At 35.6% G+C, this 19,167-nt stretch overlaps 1 protein-coding gene across 4 annotated transcripts; it reads left to right on the top strand.

The window, feature by feature from the left end:
* The first annotated feature begins 9,446 nt into the window (after positions 1–9,446).
* On the top strand, positions 9,447–18,999 carry LOC104242901 (DUF724 domain-containing protein 5-like). 4 transcript variants are annotated; one of them, XM_070171305.1, is made up of 7 exons: positions 9,447–9,616; positions 9,966–10,119; positions 16,916–17,021; positions 17,101–17,201; positions 17,494–17,554; positions 17,621–17,728; positions 18,152–18,999. In XM_070171305.1, exons 3-7 carry the CDS (start codon positions 16,967–16,969, stop codon positions 18,832–18,834), a joined length of 1,008 nt encoding a protein of 335 aa, XP_070027406.1. In that variant the 5' UTR covers positions 9,447–9,616; positions 9,966–10,119; positions 16,916–16,966; the 3' UTR covers positions 18,835–18,999. The 4 variants fall into 4 exon arrangements, with proteins under 4 accessions (XP_070027406.1, XP_070027405.1, XP_070027404.1 ...); XM_070171304.1 differs by having other exon boundaries at positions 9,966–10,173; XM_070171303.1 differs by lacking the exon at positions 9,966–10,119.
* The last annotated feature ends 168 nt before the right edge of the window (positions 19,000–19,167 follow it).

Raw genomic sequence — 19,167 nt, 5'->3', positions numbered from 1 at the left:
CCTATTTTTGTGATTTTAATTTTTGTAAAACTAATTTAATTACTAACAATTGTAGAATTAAATCGTACATGCAAAATGCGACATATTTTTGTATTTTTTTTTATTAATTTAACAAATAAGCAAACATAGACAAATACAAATAATTATCCAAAAATATCACAAAATCTCACAAAATTGCACACCGAGGAAAATCATATGATTTTAAATTTTTTGGGAGTAATTCTCATATAGGGCAAAAATCACGTGCTTACAATCTAGGATTACTGATTTTAGACCATTATAGACATAATTGCTGATTTTAACCCTAGTATCTGAATAATGTCAAACCCCTATAGGCATAATATCTAGTAGACAATGAAAACAGGCAGGTTTTCCCTTTGGGAATTCCTATAAGCATGATTTCTAAACTTTATATGGATTTTAACTTGCTACTGGGTTATAACTAATTGGGCGCTAAAACATGATATCTAAATGGTGACAAACGTGTAGAATTTTAGATAATTCCTATAGGCAGGTTATCTAGGTGTGAACAAGCAGGATTTAAAGTAAGTCTTATAGACATGGTTTCTAAATGTGATGTGAATATGCAGAATTAAAAGCAGTCATATAGGCATGTTTTCTAAATGCGAATTGAACATGTAGAAAATGCAGTCCTGTATGCATGTTTTCTACCCTTAAGCATGCATAATTACCCAACCCTTTTCACTAGCCAGCCCCAAATGTTCATTACAACTTATTACAAACCAAGAATACTGAATTTCATCAGAAAAGTTACAACCAGAGGAAGCCTAATTTTTGACTTCCTCTCTGAGTTATGGAATAAACCACCTCAAAATGCCATTGATCCAAAACCTTTCTCAGACTTGAGTGTGTCAGAGTTCCCTAAGGGCCTCAATAGGATCCCGTCCAGTTCTCACACCCAAGTTACATAACCAGAATAGAGATGAGTGCAGTGTGGAAACGTCAGCCCTCATATGTCCAAGTTCAGATGGAGCTCATGGGTCCCAAGGCAAGGCTCACATGAGGGGGCAGAACTTAAGTCTAAGAAGAGAGTGAAAGTGCAAAAACTGAGTTTTAGGAGCTGAGGGAATAAAGGAGAGGGAAAGGGTGATGGGAGACAATCATTAACATTTCAGGGAGTCAATAACTTCATACAAAGGGGAGCAGGGGATTGGGAATCCATTGCAAGGAGCCTATACACTTAGGCATGGGTTAACTTTGGGCATGTACATCAATAGGAAGTGCTGACATGCTTGTAAATCAACCAGAGCACACAACATATAAGAGAAACATGGAGGTTATGATCCTAAGAGGATCAAGTTTGGGTCATTTACAGCAATGTCCAATGTTGTCATGCCCCAAGCAAACCACAAGTATTAAACACATTGGGGTGGGGATTTAGAATTCACAGGTCATGATGCATTGATTCAGAACAGGAGAAAGGAAATTACAGCATGCTAAATAATGGCACTGGGTTAAATCAAACAGTAGGCAGACAAGAATGCAAGAAACAGTAAATAAGCATGTTGCTGTTGGTACAGAAAAAACTTAATTAGAACATACCAGTAAGATATGCAAATGCAAAAAATAAGCAAGTTCCCCCACAGCCTAGCCTTGGCTTTCAGCCGGCTAGGTAAGGCAACAATATAGTAGTAGCATAAAAGAGAGAGAGGTTTAGTGTAGTGTGTATTTGAACTCAAGTATTTATGCCTTGTGTTCGTGTTTTTAAAGAGAAGAAGTACAAGGTATTTATAGTTTTTGAAAATGAGTAAGAGAGAGAGGTAATAAGCTACAAACATGGAAACAATCATGATTAGGAATCAATTATACAAGTGATTCCCTTTAATTGAGGGATCACTTGCTTAACGGGCATTGATAGGTTCAAAACAAGGAAAGAAATAAATTTGTCAGCAGACTGACAGTTTCCATAAAAGAAGTAGTAAGACATTAAGTAAACAATAGATTCTAGGTACAGAAATATTCTAATTTTGGAAAGGATTCAATAAGGCAAAATAGGAAAAGAAATCAATTAACCTTAACGGGCGGGTGAAATCAGAATTTCACAAAGGAAAAGTTTGAAATCAGTCACAAGTTTGAAAATTAGTCAAAGAAGGAGACTCAGCATATAAATAGGATGCATAAACATTATACATGCGAGGCCAAACCTGTTGGCAAAAGGAAAATAGCATACAGTAGTAACACAAAAAGAAAATTCAATGGATAGCAACACTCGAAACATGATAGTCAATTGAATCAGTAGTGAAGAAACATAGAAGATCAAAAGCATGCGAAGGTCTCACAGTAGCAGGTGGGGAAAACCCCTTTTGAAAAATTAGGGTTTCGAGCATACTTGAGTTCTAAAGGAAATAGGAACCTAGAATCAAAAAGATCACACAAAGGAAAAGAGGTTTCGAAATAAAGAACTTCAAATCGGGCCTTGTACTTAAACTAACAGTCTCAGATCCCAAACAGTAGGGATTTCAACAATAGAAGAATTTTAAAAGATGGATAAACAAATAAATCGGATAAAACTCTAGCAAACCAGCATTAGTCTAATAAACAGTTCAAAAGGAATTAAGACTTTTAATATGCAAACTCAGGCAAAAGAATAATACGAGCAAACACAACAAAACATGTCAAAAAACCAAAGAAAAGTTTTTGAAATATCTTAACATAACCCTAATCGAAAAGATAAGGAGTTTTGAAAGCAGAGTTTTAAAAGAAACTTCGAGAAAAACGCTTAAAAGTTCAGAGCAAACATAGATCTGAAAAGGACCTAAGAGAAATCGAAAGAACCTTAGAGGTTAGGGTTTTAGAAGAACCCCAAATGATGAGAAAGGCTTTGAAAACCCTCGATCTAAGTAGGAGAGTCAAAAGTCTGACTCGAATAGCCATGGCTGGCTGGAGAAAGGCCAGAGACGACTGGAAAACGGTCATCGAGCAAACACTGGACAAAGTCCCTTCACGATCCGGTCATGATAGCACAGAATTGAACACGTAGAAGCCATGAGAGGTGGATACGAGTTTTCGATGACCTCAGAAGCCATAGATTTGGGAGGTATTAGGGTTGCAGTTTGATGGCGGCAGCTAGGGTTTGTGAGGGATTGCAGAGAGAGTTGAGAGGGAAAAGGGTTCAAGGGCGGCAAAGTTTGGAAATGAGGCTAGGGTTGGGGGTCGTTGGAATTAAAAAGGGAAAGGAACCATGAGGGTCGTTGATCTAAAATCAACGACCAAGATTTAGCAGGTCTTGAGTCAGATAGGCGGATTTGTTCAGATGGCAATTGGGCTGGGATATTGGGTTTAAATTGGGGGTCCAATTCAGGTTGTAATTGAAATGCAATTGGGGCTAGATTTTAAATAGACACTTTTCACTTACTTATTTTATAAAAATAGCAAATTAATTTCTGAAAACAAATTGAAGGTACTAAAATGATTCGTAATACATATTTATTAATTTTAAAATACTGGACTTAATTTTTATAAATATAAACGCAATTAAATCTAAAAGAGGCTAATATTGCAATTATATGCAATTTAGCTTTAAAAAATACTAAATAACTTTGTAAAAATATGCAAAACTTATATTAGCTATATTTTAGTATGAATATGAGAATCCAATAAACGAATCATAAAAAATAATAATTTTGGAAATTATTATTGGATTTTAGGGATGAAAATAAGGAAATAAATTGGTTTAAAACCTTTTAAAAATTAAGGAAAAATAATAAAACAACTGGACACACTTATATATACATACACATGCCATTTTGAAAGTATTTTGCATATTAAAAAATATATATAGGAAAAAATTGGGTATCAACAATAAACAAGGGAATTCAAAAACTTGAAAGTAAGAGGTTCTGTAGGTGGCGAAGAAAAATGGAGATTGGAACGGAAAGAGATTAAAAGTAAAGTTTGGGCAAGAGAAGGAAAATGCATTTATAGGATGAAAACAACAGTTCAGAACCGATAGTGGCCGACAATAATCGACATGCATTTAATGCCTCGATATACGAAAAGACAGGACGTTTCGGTCACCTCTGCCGCTTACGTCATGATAAACCGAGGGCAAGTTCGAAGCCTCAATTCATTTTTTGTCATTGCACTCTAAAAAACGAGGGGACTATCTGTATACAGTCAAAATCTGTCTTGCCTAATTTTGTACAACTAATCAAAATCGGGGGTGGCAGATCAAGGCACGACCTCGGTTATTTCAAACATGATGCGGAGATGAAATGGTAAGCTCGTGGCTCAATGGCCGATCAAAATCAGGACCGGGTGTGATCGAGACCTAAGCAAGAAAGAGATCAAGCAAGATCAAATGAAGCCTGCTAAGTTGAGTAATAGAAAGCCGAGATATCCGCGATTGGGCAAGGATCATGGCGGAAATCTCGGCACATATCAAGTCAAGGCTGGTTATTTAGCCTATCATGGGATTTACTTCTGCAATTAGAATTGTACCATAAATAGGATACCTCTACTAAATAAAGAGGGTTCTAATCATTTTGTAACCATCTTACATTCACGCATATCAAAGCAATATATCACATTTTTATCTCTTGCAAGCTCTGTTGTTCAGTTCTACTTTTAATAGTTTGTTCGGTTGGTTCGAGGGCAATTAGCTCAAGGACCATAATTGTTCATCACATTGGTTTGATTTATTTTACTGCAATTTCTATCATTAATTCTTACATTTATCAGTTTGTGCCAAGTGAAATCACATATCATTAAAACCACTTATAAGTTTAATTGTTATCCCATTTTAAGGGTAAACAATTATTATAAGAAATACGAAACTCTAAATACATATGAAATATTGGTCTCTGTTATGAACAATAAAAGAAGAAGAAGAATATTACAGAGAAAAGCAAGGAAAGAGAATTCTTATTGATCTTGGAGTTATTTATAATGGAATAGAACTCCTCTATTTATAGGAAAAAAGTGACTTAGCCATCAAGTAACAAACCCTAAGATTTCTCTAAAATACAGACATTCACCATAAAATAAAATTTTATTTATAACACTCCCCCTTGAATATCTATTTTACAGATAATGTGCCTCGTTAAAACCTTACCTAAAATAAAATCCAGTGGAAAAAAAACTCGTAAGGAAAAAAGAGTAACGCGTATTAATTTCCCCTGATGAGAGCATTCCAATCTTGTGTACTAGCTTCTTGAATGTTGACGTCGACAAAGATTTGATGAATAAAAATAGCCATATTAGCTCCAATGAAAATGTTGCACCTTGAAAATCATCGCTATCACATTATCATGCTTATAGTTATAGCAAGATACAAATGTGCGCAAATATCACTTAGGATATGGTACTTCAGGACCAAGAATGTATATGGTTTAAGCGATTTAGATTCTTCAGGGATTGTCATATAAGTTAAGTCATATAAGCTATAAAATAGACTTTATATGCATATCAAGTTTTCATGTCATGCTAGACAAATAAAATATTGAAAACTAATTGCATATATCATTGACTTTATACTTTCAAGTATTTGAACTGCATGTCTTTCATATGAAACCAATTCTATTCGAAATTGTTTCTCTAGACTTAAGATCTTCATATATATTTTTAGCGCAAATATAGATGCCATTGACAAACATTTTATATCGGTTTCCAACCTCCTTATTTTCATATAGACATAACATAGAGATCTCTTCATTCATATATTCAGGTACCTGAATCTCTCCTGAAATTTTATGAAGTGTCATGTCATGTGATCATCTAGATCACTTGCCTCCTTTATTATGATTATTTTTATCATTTGCTCATCTTCAAGAAGTTTATTTGAAACCGATTTGTCCATACGCTTTAAGCGAACCATAGACTTTGTCCTTCTAGGACTTATTCTAATAGGAGGATTTACAGCGAGAATATGGTTACTTTCTTTGGGTCAGCAAATGCGCCCCACATGCTTTGCAATATATTGCAGATGAATTATAGTTTTATGAACTTCAAGTTCATATTATCTTCGAGGGTCTAGAGGTATAAATGATAATTCATTCCACGTAACTTTTCTTAACTGGTTATCATGTCTCTCTCATGTTAGAAAAACTGATTTGCTTCCTCAATTTGGAACCCCACCTTTGTGCGTTATAGTGTTAATCAAAATATACACTGCACACCTATAATAATAAGATGAAATTATTTGATTTTTGACCCTGCACCATTTGTGAGGGGAGAATGTAATATACTTTTGTATATAACCTATATCAAACTGATATAGATAACTTTGTTCTCATAAGCAATAATTTAACTATTAAGTGGAGGCACTCAATAAATCATCTTGCTAAACCAGTTGTGATGTAAACCAACTTACCAAGATAAACCATATTGAGTAGAAATATGAAAATTATGCTCTAAATTAAATTATCGAGCAAGTTACCTCACAAACATTAGTATTTGAAACCAATTCTATTCGAAATTGTTTCTCCAGTATTTGAACTACATGTCTTTCATATGAAACCAATTCTATTCGAAATTGTTCCTCCAAACTTAAAATCCTCATATATATTTAGCGCAAATATAGATGTCATCGACTAACATTTTATATTGATTTCCAGCCTCCTTATTTTCATATAGACATAACATAGAGATCTCTTCATTCATATATTCAGGTACCTAAATCTCTCTTGAGATCTTATGAAGTGCTATGTCATGTGATCTTCTAGATCACTTGCCTCATTTATTATGATCATTTTGATAATTTGCATATCTTCAAGAAGTTTATTTGAAACTGATTTGTCTATACGCTTTAAGCGAACCATAGACTTTGTCCTTCTAGGACTTATTCTAATAGGAGGATTTACAGTGAGAATATAGTTACTCTTTTTGGGTCAGCAAATGCGCCCGGCATGCTTTGCAATATATTGCAGATGAATTATACTTTTATGATCTTTAAGTTCATATTATCTTCGAGGGTCTAGAGGTACAAATGATAATTTATTCCACGTAACTTTTCTTAATTGTTTATCATATCTCCCCCTAATGTTAGAAAAACTAAATTGCTTCCTCAATTTTGGAACCTCACCTTTGTGCGTTATAGTATTAATCAAAATATACACTGCACATCAATAATAATAAGATGAAATTATTTGATTCTTGACCCTAAACCAATTGTAAGGAGAGAATGTAATATACTTTCATATATAACCTATATCAAACTGATATAGATAAGTTTATTCTCATAAGTAATAGTTTAACTATTAAGTGGAGGCACTCAATAAATTATCTTGCTAAACCAGTTGTGATGTAAACCAACTTACCAAGATAAATTATCTTGAATAGAAATATAGAAATTATGCTCTAAATTAAATTATTGAGCAAGTTACCTCACAAACATCAGGTTGCGGGTTAATAATAATCGCACATGTAACGATCTCATAGATGCATCTTGTGTGGTATACATGGCGGGTGAAGCCCATATTCACCTTTGATATTTCCAACATTTATGGGATTCAATCCCAATTTTAATTGGTCTATAATTAATGAGAACAAGTAACATAAGAGAATTCGTAAAGAACTTTCTAGTTCTTTAATATTTACCCATGTGATTTCTCTTTTATTTTTGCACATCATACTTAAATTAACATGACTAACTAATTATGCCAACTAAATAAATTATCAATACTGATAAAGTTCAGATTTACACCATGACATGTGCAATTATCAATAAACTCCAAGTTTATTATGATATGAGTTTAAACTGGAGAATAAAGCGGGTAGCTTTTCACATACATATTTCCCCGCTACAAGTTGTAGTAATGGAAGATATTAAATCTTTCCTTTGTTTACAATCTCAATTTAATCAACCGCTTTCGCGTATACTTTGGAAACTCAATTAAGTTTCTTTGAGACTTACTACAACACAATGCCTTATTGATAATCAATTTTATTCCTCTAAAATAGTAATAATTGGCTCTTCGAGAGCTCTCAATTAATTTGGTACTACCATATATTCATCAACATCCATATGGTGAATATCTCTTTTAAAGAGAAAGTTATACCATTATGGTTATGGTCAAAATTATATGCAAGATATGTTTCTTGCATTAATGTTATTCTTTAATAATCACATTATCAAAATATTTTGGCGTGTAATAAGTACGTGACCCATGACCATTCATGCCATAATAATGACATTATTTTTTTATTTCCCCTCAAACCTCATTCTAGAGGTGGGTGTGGTATATTCACTACCACTAGCACGTTCATATTCTTCCAAGAATGAATATGTATTCATAAATCACATGTTGTCACATTCACATCATGAATGGACCATAATCATCTATATGTGCTTTATAAAATCTCATATCAAATCGATGACAAATATTACTTTCACAAAGTGAAGGATTATTTTGAGAATCCTTATTGTTCTCATTACTACAATGATGACGATTATAATTTCGTCTATTCCCACGTCAACATCCATTGATACATTTCTAGTAATAATCTTGTTTTCTTTCAGACTTATCATATACTGCTATCACACTCTCTTAAGGGAACGAGAATGGAGCAAATTCAATGGGATGAGTTTTCAATTCTTGTGCTCATGATCATACATGACTTTGGTCATGACAAGATATAAAAATTTTACCACTTCGAGTGGTTATAATTTCTCAGTAACTCCATTAGAATTATAATCAAAATTTATTTTGTTTGTTTGTATTTAAAATCAAATTATAGAATAAAAAAAGGGTAAAATACACACATTAAATCCAGAATGTAATCATGAAAGAAGTTCATGGAATAATTGACAATCATTATACTCAATCCCAAAGCTTTTACTCAATTGATTAGAGTCTCATGCTGATAACGTGTTATGAACAATAAAAGAAAAAGAAAGAATATTGTAGAGAAAAGTAGGTAGAGAGAATTCTTATTAATCTTGGAGTTATTTACAATGGAGTAGAACCTCTCTATGTATAAGGAAAAAGTGACTTAGCCACTAAGTAACAAACCCTAAGATCTCTCTAAAATATAGACATTCACTATAAATAAAATTCTATTTATAACAATCTCATTATTCATCTTTCTTTTTGTCCGGTTGCATATATGGATAAAATTGTTGATACAATTAATTCTTATAAATATTCTTTTTTTCTATTCATTGGTTGACCTTTTTAAATTTATTAAAGAATCTCATTATATTCTTGTACGTAAATTGGCGATGTTATGAATGTAATAATTTTTTAACTAATAAAATTGTTAATTAGTTTATTTTAGGATGAGATAATAAAATTAATAAATCTCTTTTCCAAATTTCTTATTCCTTTTTTTTATAATTTCCAAATCATAATGATCCTTTCAATATCGAGGTACAAAAACGTAAAAACACTTCGTAATAATTGAAATGAACATGACCAAAGGCGAAGTAATCTAAAATGGTTACGAAATAAAATATAATAATAATTCAACTTTAGAAGAATGATGTTTGCTAAAAACTATAGCAAACAAATTCAAAAAGCTCTCTACAACTTTGTCAAAACCGAAAAGCAGAAATGCTCTACAATGAAACAGAAAGAAAACCCTAGCCGTTCTGCCCTCCCTTCTTCTCGCTGCTGCCGGTGAAAGCGTGAAGCTTTTGATGATAGTCCGATTCAAGGTTAGGTTCTCTTCTCTCTTTCTCTTATTTTATTTTTTATTTTTTTACTTTTTACTTCTCTGTATTTGGAAAAGTCGAGGATGAATATGGAACCATTAGTGATAAAGCTGACGATTGTTGATAGTTTTTCCACGACCCAACTACAACTAGAAACTTGTTTTTCCTACATTTCCTTGATTTTCATTAAGTAATAATCCCAAAAGAAATTTGAATCAATTATACAGTGGTACTTGCTAGTAGCTGCTTTATTTCTACGCCAACGCGTAAGTAAAACTTCAATTCTCTTTACATTTCACAAAACCCTAGCCTTCTGAAACTGTTTAAGCTTGGACATTTCACCTTACTGCAGCAACAATGAAGATAGTTGAGGAGAAGTTGGTAGAAATGGAAAACCCGATGGCATCACCTTGTAATAGTAGTAAATCATTTCTGGAGCCCTTCAGCATCGGTTCTCAAGTGTTAGCCGCCACGGAAGTAAACGGGTTAGAGCTGAGTCCAGCTTGGTATGACGCCACAATTTTCGCCGAAGTCCAGAACTTGGAAAATTTGGATTCTGGGTTGAGTATAAACATTTGTTAGATGGATCCACACCTCTATATCAGTCAATAAATTGGCATTACTATTTTATGAATAAATAACTTCGATGTTGCTAATCGATTTACATTATAATTCACCTGCTACTTCAAAGCACGTCGGTGAGAGTATAAATGTGTAAATCGGGAAAAATGAATGGTTACTAATTCAATTATAAATGGATTGGCAGTTTATAGGCGCCTGAAAATACAAGAAGGTAGAACCAATGCAAAATTGAGCACCTTCATGGGGAGCAGGTCGTTTTGCGACTGGAAGAATAGAACTTGCTAGTAGAATAGTAAAGCATGTGATTTGTGATGTTTTCATTACTTCTATGTTACAATCTAAGCTGGTCATGTGAATGCCTAAATATAACCTGCTTTTAAGCATGGTTATCTGTCGTGTTTTTTTTTGGTAATTAAACTTTCTATTTACCAGGGAAAAAATATTTACAAGAAATACTAAACCCATACATTTCATCCTACTCATCTATGTTCTCCTCCCCTCCTTTAACATAAAACATATATTTATCTATTACAAGGATACCAATTAAGACTATTCAACCTTGTTTCTATGTATTTGTTGCTTCTGCAATGAATTTCTTGCACAGTCTTCTTGCATAGTGCTTCCCATCCCCTTGATTTTGCCTGAAAGATTCTTGCATTTCGTTCTTGCCACACATAGTACACTGTTGCAGCTAGTGCCATTTTGAACAGTTCTGACTTTGGATTCCTTTGCTTGGTTATGTGTACAGCCCATATCAGCTCTTGCTCCCATCCCTGTATTCCCCTACTAACTCCTTGCCAAACTAACATACTGTTCCATAGTGCTTTTGAATATTCACACTCAAAAAACAGGTGTTGAACACTCTCTTTCCCTGTTCTGCAAAGTACACATTCATCCTCTACATGCATACCCCATTTCTGCAGTCTATCCTTCGTGTGTAGCTTACCATGAGCCGTCAATGTTAGCAGGAAAATCCATCGTGGACTTCCTGCATTCTGGCATACTACTTTTGTCCATCTCACCTTTTCAAATGTGCCCCGCAACCTGTGATATATTTCTTTGATACTGCACTTCTTGGTTCTCTTAACATCTTCATAGTTGAGTCCTGCCTTAACAAGTGTTTCCTGTGCTTTTAGTATCTTTCCCACCATCCATGATGCTTGCTTCACCTGAATACCCCATACATCTCTGCCTTTAATGTAGTAACTATGAATCCATTGGATCCATAACTTATTCTTTTCTCTGCATAGATCCCAGTAATGTTTGCATATTGCTGCTTTATTCCACATGATGTTAAATCCTCCTGCTGTCTTGGGCATGCAAATCTTCTCCCATGCTAATAGAGCTTTCTTAGACACATTGCTCTCACCTGTCCATAGGAAACTCCTGCAAATAGCCTCTATTAGCTTTGTAATCTTTTTAGGCAACACAAATATTTGTGCCCAGTATGTCTGCACAGAAAATAGGACACTTTTGATAAGCTGTATTCTTCCAGCATAGGATAGAAATTTGGTAGTCCATGATGTTATTCTTCCTACTATCTTCTCAATCAAGGGTTGGCACTGTGCTATGGAGATTCTTTTTGTGCTTAGTGGAACTCCTAGATATCTCACATGTAATTCTCCCTTCTGTATTCCCAGGAAGTTCAATATCTCATCTTGGTCCTCTTGTGTGACTCCTCCACAGAATAAAGAACTCTTATTCTTGTTGATCTTCAGCCCAGCCCAGATACTTTTGAGAACTTTTGAAAACCATTGAATAATAATTGGACTGACTTCAAATCTCCCCTGCAAAACAGTAAAAGATCGTCAGCAAACCCAAGTTGCAAGATTTGCATCTTTGCACACTTGGGATGGTAGTTAAAATCTGGATTATTGTTGAGCATTTTTAGCCATCTTGTCAGGTACTCCATTGCAAGGACAAACAAATAAGGGGACAGAGGGTCCCCTTGTCTTAAACCTCTTTTTGCTTCAAAGGGTCTTGTTTGAACCCCATTAATCAGAATAGTATATGTGACTGTCCCCATACAACTCATTATCTATCTGACAAACTGTGCTGGGAAGGCTAAGGCATGCAACATTTGTTCCATAAACTCCCACTCTATTGAGTCATATGCTTTCTGCATGTCTAGCTTCATCATGCACCTTGGTGATACTCCTTTTCTCCCATACCCTTTAACCAATTCATGGCTTAAGATAATATTATCAGTGATAGCTCTTCCAGGTACAAAGGCAGCCTGAGTATTATCAACCAAATCATCCATTACACGCTTAGTTAATACCTTAGAAATCACCTTGTAAATCACTGTGCAACATGAGATGGGCCTGAACTCTTTGATACTTGTAGGATTTTTGACTTTAGGGATCAAAGTTATGGTAGTACAGTTCACTGGTTTATACATTTGTGCAGTATCAAAGAACTCCTCAACAGCTTGTGTCACCTCTTCTCCTATACTTCCCCATGCCGTTTTGAAAAATACAGCATTGAATCCATCATATCCCAGAGCCTTCAGATCATTAATCTCTTCCAATGCCTCTCCTATTTCTTCCTTAGTTACCTGTCTGATTAGATGCATTTGTTGCTCTCTACTTAAAATTATTCCCATTCTGATTACATTAGGATTAATAGCTGGAATGGAATCATCTTTTGATCCTAGTAGCTTCCTATAGTAGCCAAGGATTTCTGCCTCTATTTCATCATCTAGAACTAGCTGCCTTCCCATGTAATCTGTTAACATTTGGATTCCATTTGTGTTGTTCCTGTGTTTCATCTGTACAAAGAAGTAACCTGAATTGGAATCTCCTAGTTTCAGCCATTGCCCTTGATTTCTGCTTGTAGACACTTTCCTCTATCATCACCCACTTCTCTAAATTATGCTTCAGTACTTTCTCTTTCTCAATTATCTCAGTGTGTTGCATTCTGTAACTCATGTCTTCCTGTACTGTTTGCAACTCATTCCTTGTCTCCTTGATTCTTTCTTCAATCCCTTTATAATGCTTTGTGTTTAATTCCTTAACAAGTTCCTTAGTCTTCTTTAATTTATGCCAGACTGTTTGCATCTTTTCAGCTTCCCTTCCCTCTTTCCAAGCCATTTCAACTTGTTGAATAAAGAGAGGATGGCCTGCAATACAATTTAGAAATCTGAAAGGCCTGCTTTTCTTTGTATGCATCTGTGTGATCATCAACTTCAAAGGTGAATGGTGAGATATTAGTGGCTCTAGCACCTGTATTTTCAAACTAGGCACAATCATCATCCAATCTGTATTCACCAGCCCCCTGTATGTGTGATTATTAGTCCATGTATATTCCCTTCCCACATACTGCAATTCATTCATACATGTATCCATCATGTACTCCTTAAAATCTTTCACTTCCATGTCCTGCACTTCTGTTCCATGCTGTCTATCTGTTACATGTAGCACAACATTGTAGTCCCCCATTGCAAGCCAGGGTCCTTGATGGTTGCTAATAATCTGTCTCAACTTCTCCCACATAGCTTTCCTATCTTTGATGGTATGAAGTCCATATATTGCTGTAAACCAAAGTTAACTGGTTTTGACTTCACTCTAATCTGCCCATGTATAATCTGCTCATCTACTTCACTAGGATCAAATATGTAAATTCTAGGATCCCACATTACCCATATTCTACCTTTCTGCCCTGTTCTAGCATTAGACACCCATTCCCAACCCGGTGCTATCTTTTTAATAATTTCATTGGCTTTCAGATCTTTGACCCTGTGTTCAACTAATGCTATAACAACTTTATTATTTATTCTAACAAACTCCTTTACTTCTTTCTGCTTGTATGTTTTATTCAGCCCTCTAACATTCCAAGTTATAACACTCATACTGGAATGAAATAAGGATGATGATAATACCCCTGAACTCCTTGGCTACTATTCTGACTAGTACCTGCTTCTTCATTCCTTTGGTCAATCATCAAACTCTGAGATCCATTGTTCTCATCAACACTTTGGCCCTCATGTTGCTTAGCTTTGGTTGCTCTTGCTGCTGATTTGCCTGCCACTGAGATCCAACTTGCTTCCTTATTTTGCATTTCGTCTCTTCCTTGTTCTGGTTCAGTCCTTTGATTGACTGAACTTTCTTTCATCTGATCATTTTCCTTATTCTCATTTCCTCCTTCTTTATCAGTTCTGACCCATATTATTCTACCCTTGTTAGCCTTCTTCTGCTGCATATTTCTTTGCTGTTGCATTGGCTTCCTGTTTTCAGCACAGTCATGTCCTATTTTCAAACACTTACTGCAGTACTTTGGTTCCCAATCATACTCCACCTCCTGTACCATTTCCTTCCCTTTAGGATCCTGTAGTTTCACCTGCCTTGGAAGGGGTTTAGTGATGTCCATTTCTACTAATAATCGAGCATATGAGATCCTAATTGCTCCAGTCGTACATTCATCAGCATAAATAGGATTACCTAGGGCACTTCCTATTTTGCTTAATGCAGTCATACTCCACCAGTTAATGGGTAAGTTGGGCAACTTAACCCATAATGGAATTGTCTTTAAAACTTCATCATGTAAATTGAAATCCTCCGACCATGCCTTCATAATAATTGGCCGATTATTGATTGTATGTGGCCCAGAGTACAATACTTGGTCCCTTTCCTCAATACTGCTGAATCGTATAATGAAATAATCTTCATTGTGATAGTAGATCTGAGGTTTCATTGAGTACTTACCCATTGAATTCACAAATCTGTCCATAGCTCCAATAGTGGGAGATTCTCCTATCACGTATATCACAATAGCACTTTTCCATTTCTCAGTCTCCTGTTCTACATCTTCAGCATCTAACTTCACCATTTTCTCACCATTTCTGCACAATTGGGGCAATAAATTGTAGATTCATGCCCTTCATAGCCAATTTGTTCCCAACCACCACGTTTGCCCATGTTTTGGTCCTATTTTCATTCTGCTTTTCATCATCTTTAGTTTTCTCTACAGTACCATAATTGCATGGTACTGTTCCATTCATGTTCTTCTTTGTCCCTTGCTCTTGTCTCCCCGTCTCGTCTCCTCTAGCAGTAATTGCCATTTGGAGTACTCATTCCTTCCTTCATTTTCCCTTTGCTTCTAGCTAGATCTCCTTCTTCTCTATTTTCCCCAGCTTGCATGTTTCTCGATTTAGGTCTTTCCTCTGGTTCTTTGATTCGTATCCCTTTTGGAGATACAAACAATTCCAGCACTGCATTCCTAGTTGCTGAAGAACGCTGCTCATCCGTCGCATTCTTCTGTTGATTCCGCTTAGGTCTTCCCCTCCCTCCCATGGCTTCCAAGCGCAGGTTAGCTAGCCACGTTAACTTGCGCCGAGAGCCCTCTTTTATTTACAGGTTATCTGTCGTGTTAATGATGATGTTATGTCAAAACCTTGGGAGCAGTTGCCTATTAGGAGATGTTATCTGTCATATATCTCACCTTGTTCCATTGAGAAATGCTTTCCATTGAGAAAGGTCTTAAGATATTTCTCGCTGGATTTCACTACACTTCTGATGCTTTATTACTGATTCGAGGGCTTGGAGTTGTGATGCTACATCTATTATTCACAGCTAGAGACTAGAGTCTATTAATTCAGGATATTGCATCATTAAGTAACAAAATTACTTACTTTTATGCCGATGATATCAGGCGGCTCTTCGAAATAGAAGTTCAACTGCTACAAAGGATCAGACTAACAAGGGGACATCAGATTCTAAGAATCTTACGAAGAATTTGGAGATTTCTGAATCTAGAGACGATGTGGTTATCCTGTGAAGAAATTAAGAAGTATAAGAAAAGTTATGGAAGCATCGGATAATCAACATTTCCCAGGCCTTTGGTCTCTACCCTCTTCTTCTTAGCTCATGCATATTTGCATTTTTGCCCTAGCGTTTTTGGACTTATTTAGGTCATCTATTGTTCATGTAAGGTACAACATGTGTGCAATACCTGATAGAGTGGTTCTTTCTTAGGTAACAAGGATAGGAGGACTTCTAATTGTAATTGATTTCCATGTTATATGCTGTGCTCCATTGCTTTCTAAGACTGTTCAACAATAACTGGTAGAGCTTAGTTTTTCCCCTGAACACGCAGGAAAAATCTCGGTAACATGCGAAAATATACAAAAATTGGTCAATTGTCAGATATCAAATTGGTTTGTCAATCTTTTTGTTCAGTTTGTCAACTGTGAAAAAGAGATTTATTATTGCTACTGCTTGACCAGCCCGAATTTAATAATTTAATTTCCTCTTTTCCTGATATCTTGCGACTTGATCTTTTTTTTTAATAACCAAGAAACCTGCGAGCGCCAACGACGCATGGTTCGAAACATGATGGATAATGAGCCTGCCCCCTCTACTCTTCTCCACTTAAATACCAAGCTTTTGTCTCTGATAGTGATAGGGTTCAAACCTGTGACGTGCTCCTAGCCCACACATCTCTTTTACCACTAGACTAATGCCTTGGGGCACAGCTTGATTTAATTTTGCTTCTACGTTAAACTGAACTTCGCTGAGTTCTAATACGTCTGGTAAATCATCAACAAAGAATATTCAGATTATCTGATTTTCGGATAAACCTATTCAAACATATGACTGTTTTCAGCTGTGTTTAGACGAAATCTGTTAATTTGCATAACAAATTATCATAATGGGAAAAGATAAGGGAAGAAAGAGTTCTCTATAGCTTGACTGTTGTTGTACTTTGTGCTAACTTTTGCAGACTCGGAGACCGGGAAAAGTTGGTTGGGTAGATAATCAATCAGGTCATGTCATGGAAGAAAGTACAGATTGTTCACCAGCTGGGACTGCACATTCTATCGATAGGGGTAAGTGACTCTAAATTTTAAATTCCACAGTTGGGAGTCATTGCTACTTGTCTAGAACTCAACTAAACTGCGGATACAGACTGCGGTAAACAAGGAGATGTTGAAAATGTTATCAACAGAGAGCTGAACGAAGAAGATAAGGATGGGAAGCTAATTGACCCAAAAGTAAAGATGGTTGAGGTAACATTTTATAATGGTGCTTATTCACCTGTCATCAAATCTGTAGGGTAATTGGAATCTATAATCGGCATTCTTTTTTCCTTATTAAAAAAATTAGACCTAGTACCAGAATAATGCATGCTGAAGCTTGTATTTTACCTACAGCATGGGCCAAAATATGGATTTTGGTGATATGTAACTGATAGAAGTATGTATTCCATACGATTGAGTTCCCTTGCTTTTCTCCATAAAGTTACTTTTCTGTTCATTTCTGATTGATTATGGTGTTTGTTTTCTGTTCTTTCTCATTCAGGATAGCGTCAAAGAAAGTACTAAGAATCTGTCTGATCATGGAAAACTGTCAGTGCGAGAAGGTAACTGACTTTGCACTTTTTGTTTTGGCTCACTGCATCATTGCAAAATGTTCTACTTGATGATAGATGTGGAGAAACAAGTATCTGGGAGCACACTCCATGACACAGTTAGCGAACAGAATGCAACAAATCAAGTTGAGTTGACTTCAGCCAACGGGATGAGTGCTTCTGCAGGTAAAGCATGCCTTTTAACACAATATTTCGGCTCATATTGACAATTCTTGATAACCTATGTGTTTAGCATCTTGTTTTGAAATTTATGGTTCTCAATGAAATTGCGTTCTAATGCTAAATTATTGCTGCTTGTTTGAATTTTTATTGAGTAAGTTTAATCAGACTTCCTTTGTAGCAAGAGCTTTTAGTGTGAACTCCAGGTTTCCTGCATTATTTTATACAATTTAAATATTAGAGAGGGGTTTCTGAAATTAGGAAACCTCAATTTCTAATAAAAACAAGGGCTGCAGGTTATCCTTTTTGCCCAACTCAGGTGCTTGTGCCTTTCATTTCTGATATCTTGCAGTTTTCGGATATTTTATGTCTAGATCATGTTGTTCTTTTACCGTGTCAGTAGCATGGTTAACCAGTCAGTATTTGCAGGAGCTTCTTCTACAACAGTCCAACCATGTGTCTGGAACAGTCCTCGGCAATCTAATGAAGGGCCAGATGCTGCACTTAGTTCCATCACAACTCCTAAGCCGAGCCTGGCACTGCCATTTCAGAAAAGTTCCACTGTTTGGATCTCACTTGAATCTATGGAAATATTTGCAAAATTTCCACAAAATCCACACTTCTCACCTTTAGCAGAACATGAGGAGGTGAAACGAGAAGAGCTAGCTTTACAAAAGATGCTAAAGTATGCCTTCCTTGGTGATAAGATATCAAAGTTGACCATTGCTGATCTTAAAAATTCAATGGTCATCAATGACATTCTGACATGTCTCAAGGACTTGGAGGAGTGTGGATTTGATATAATGCAGATTAAACGTCCATTATACGATCTGTTGAACAGCGAGAGGCAAATTCAATTCCAAAACAAGTTTGATGAAATAAAGGGCAGAATCAGAGACTACAATCTTGAGAGAGAAGAAGCTGAACAAGAGATCAGTAAGACTGCTATGAAGGTAAAAGATCTGGAGAAAGAACTTATGTCAGCCAAGAAAATGATAGAGATGAAGGATCAAGTGATCTTTGTATTGAGATCTGAAGAGAGTGCCATTCGTGATGAAATACGTCAAGTTCAACTTGACTTTGAACGGACGGCAGCTTCACCCTTCTGCTGACCAATACTTTGTACAAATTAAGTATAACAAACTCTGTTTTGAAGAATAGATGGCTATTGAAACTGTTTAGCTGGAGTAATCTTACTCCTGTAAACAATGTTGTCTTTTTCCTTGATTTTATTAGTTTTCTTACCCTGGCTTGACAGCCTATTTTTCGGTGCTCTATATTTTTTATTAGGTCACTGATCTTAGTTTAAGACATGCTGTAATGGAGCTAACATCTCACTTTTGTACTCATTGCATCTTCTTGATGCCAGCAATATAACATCTTACTTCATCAGGAAAAAAACAATGTCTGTTTTGGTGTAGTTTACAACTGAAATATGAAGGGAA

This window comes from Nicotiana sylvestris, chromosome 3 (genome assembly GCF_000393655.2).
Source record: "Nicotiana sylvestris chromosome 3, ASM39365v2, whole genome shotgun sequence".
NCBI classification, from domain to species: domain Eukaryota; kingdom Viridiplantae; phylum Streptophyta; class Magnoliopsida; order Solanales; family Solanaceae; genus Nicotiana; species Nicotiana sylvestris.
Note: the sequence above shows the minus strand (reverse complement) of the source record. Positions and strands in the feature narration are given on the sequence as shown.

What these genes read in the sequence shown, in the direction of transcription:
- LOC104242901 (XM_070171303.1), top strand. An exon ending in TGCACATTCTATCGATAGGG is followed by an intron (nt 17,022 to 17,100) that starts GTAAGTGACTCT and finishes CTGCGGATACAG; the next exon opens with ACTGCGGTAAACAAGGAGAT. An exon ending in CGGGATGAGTGCTTCTGCAG is followed by an intron (nt 17,729 to 18,151) that starts GTAAAGCATGCC and finishes CAGTATTTGCAG; the next exon opens with GAGCTTCTTCTACAACAGTC.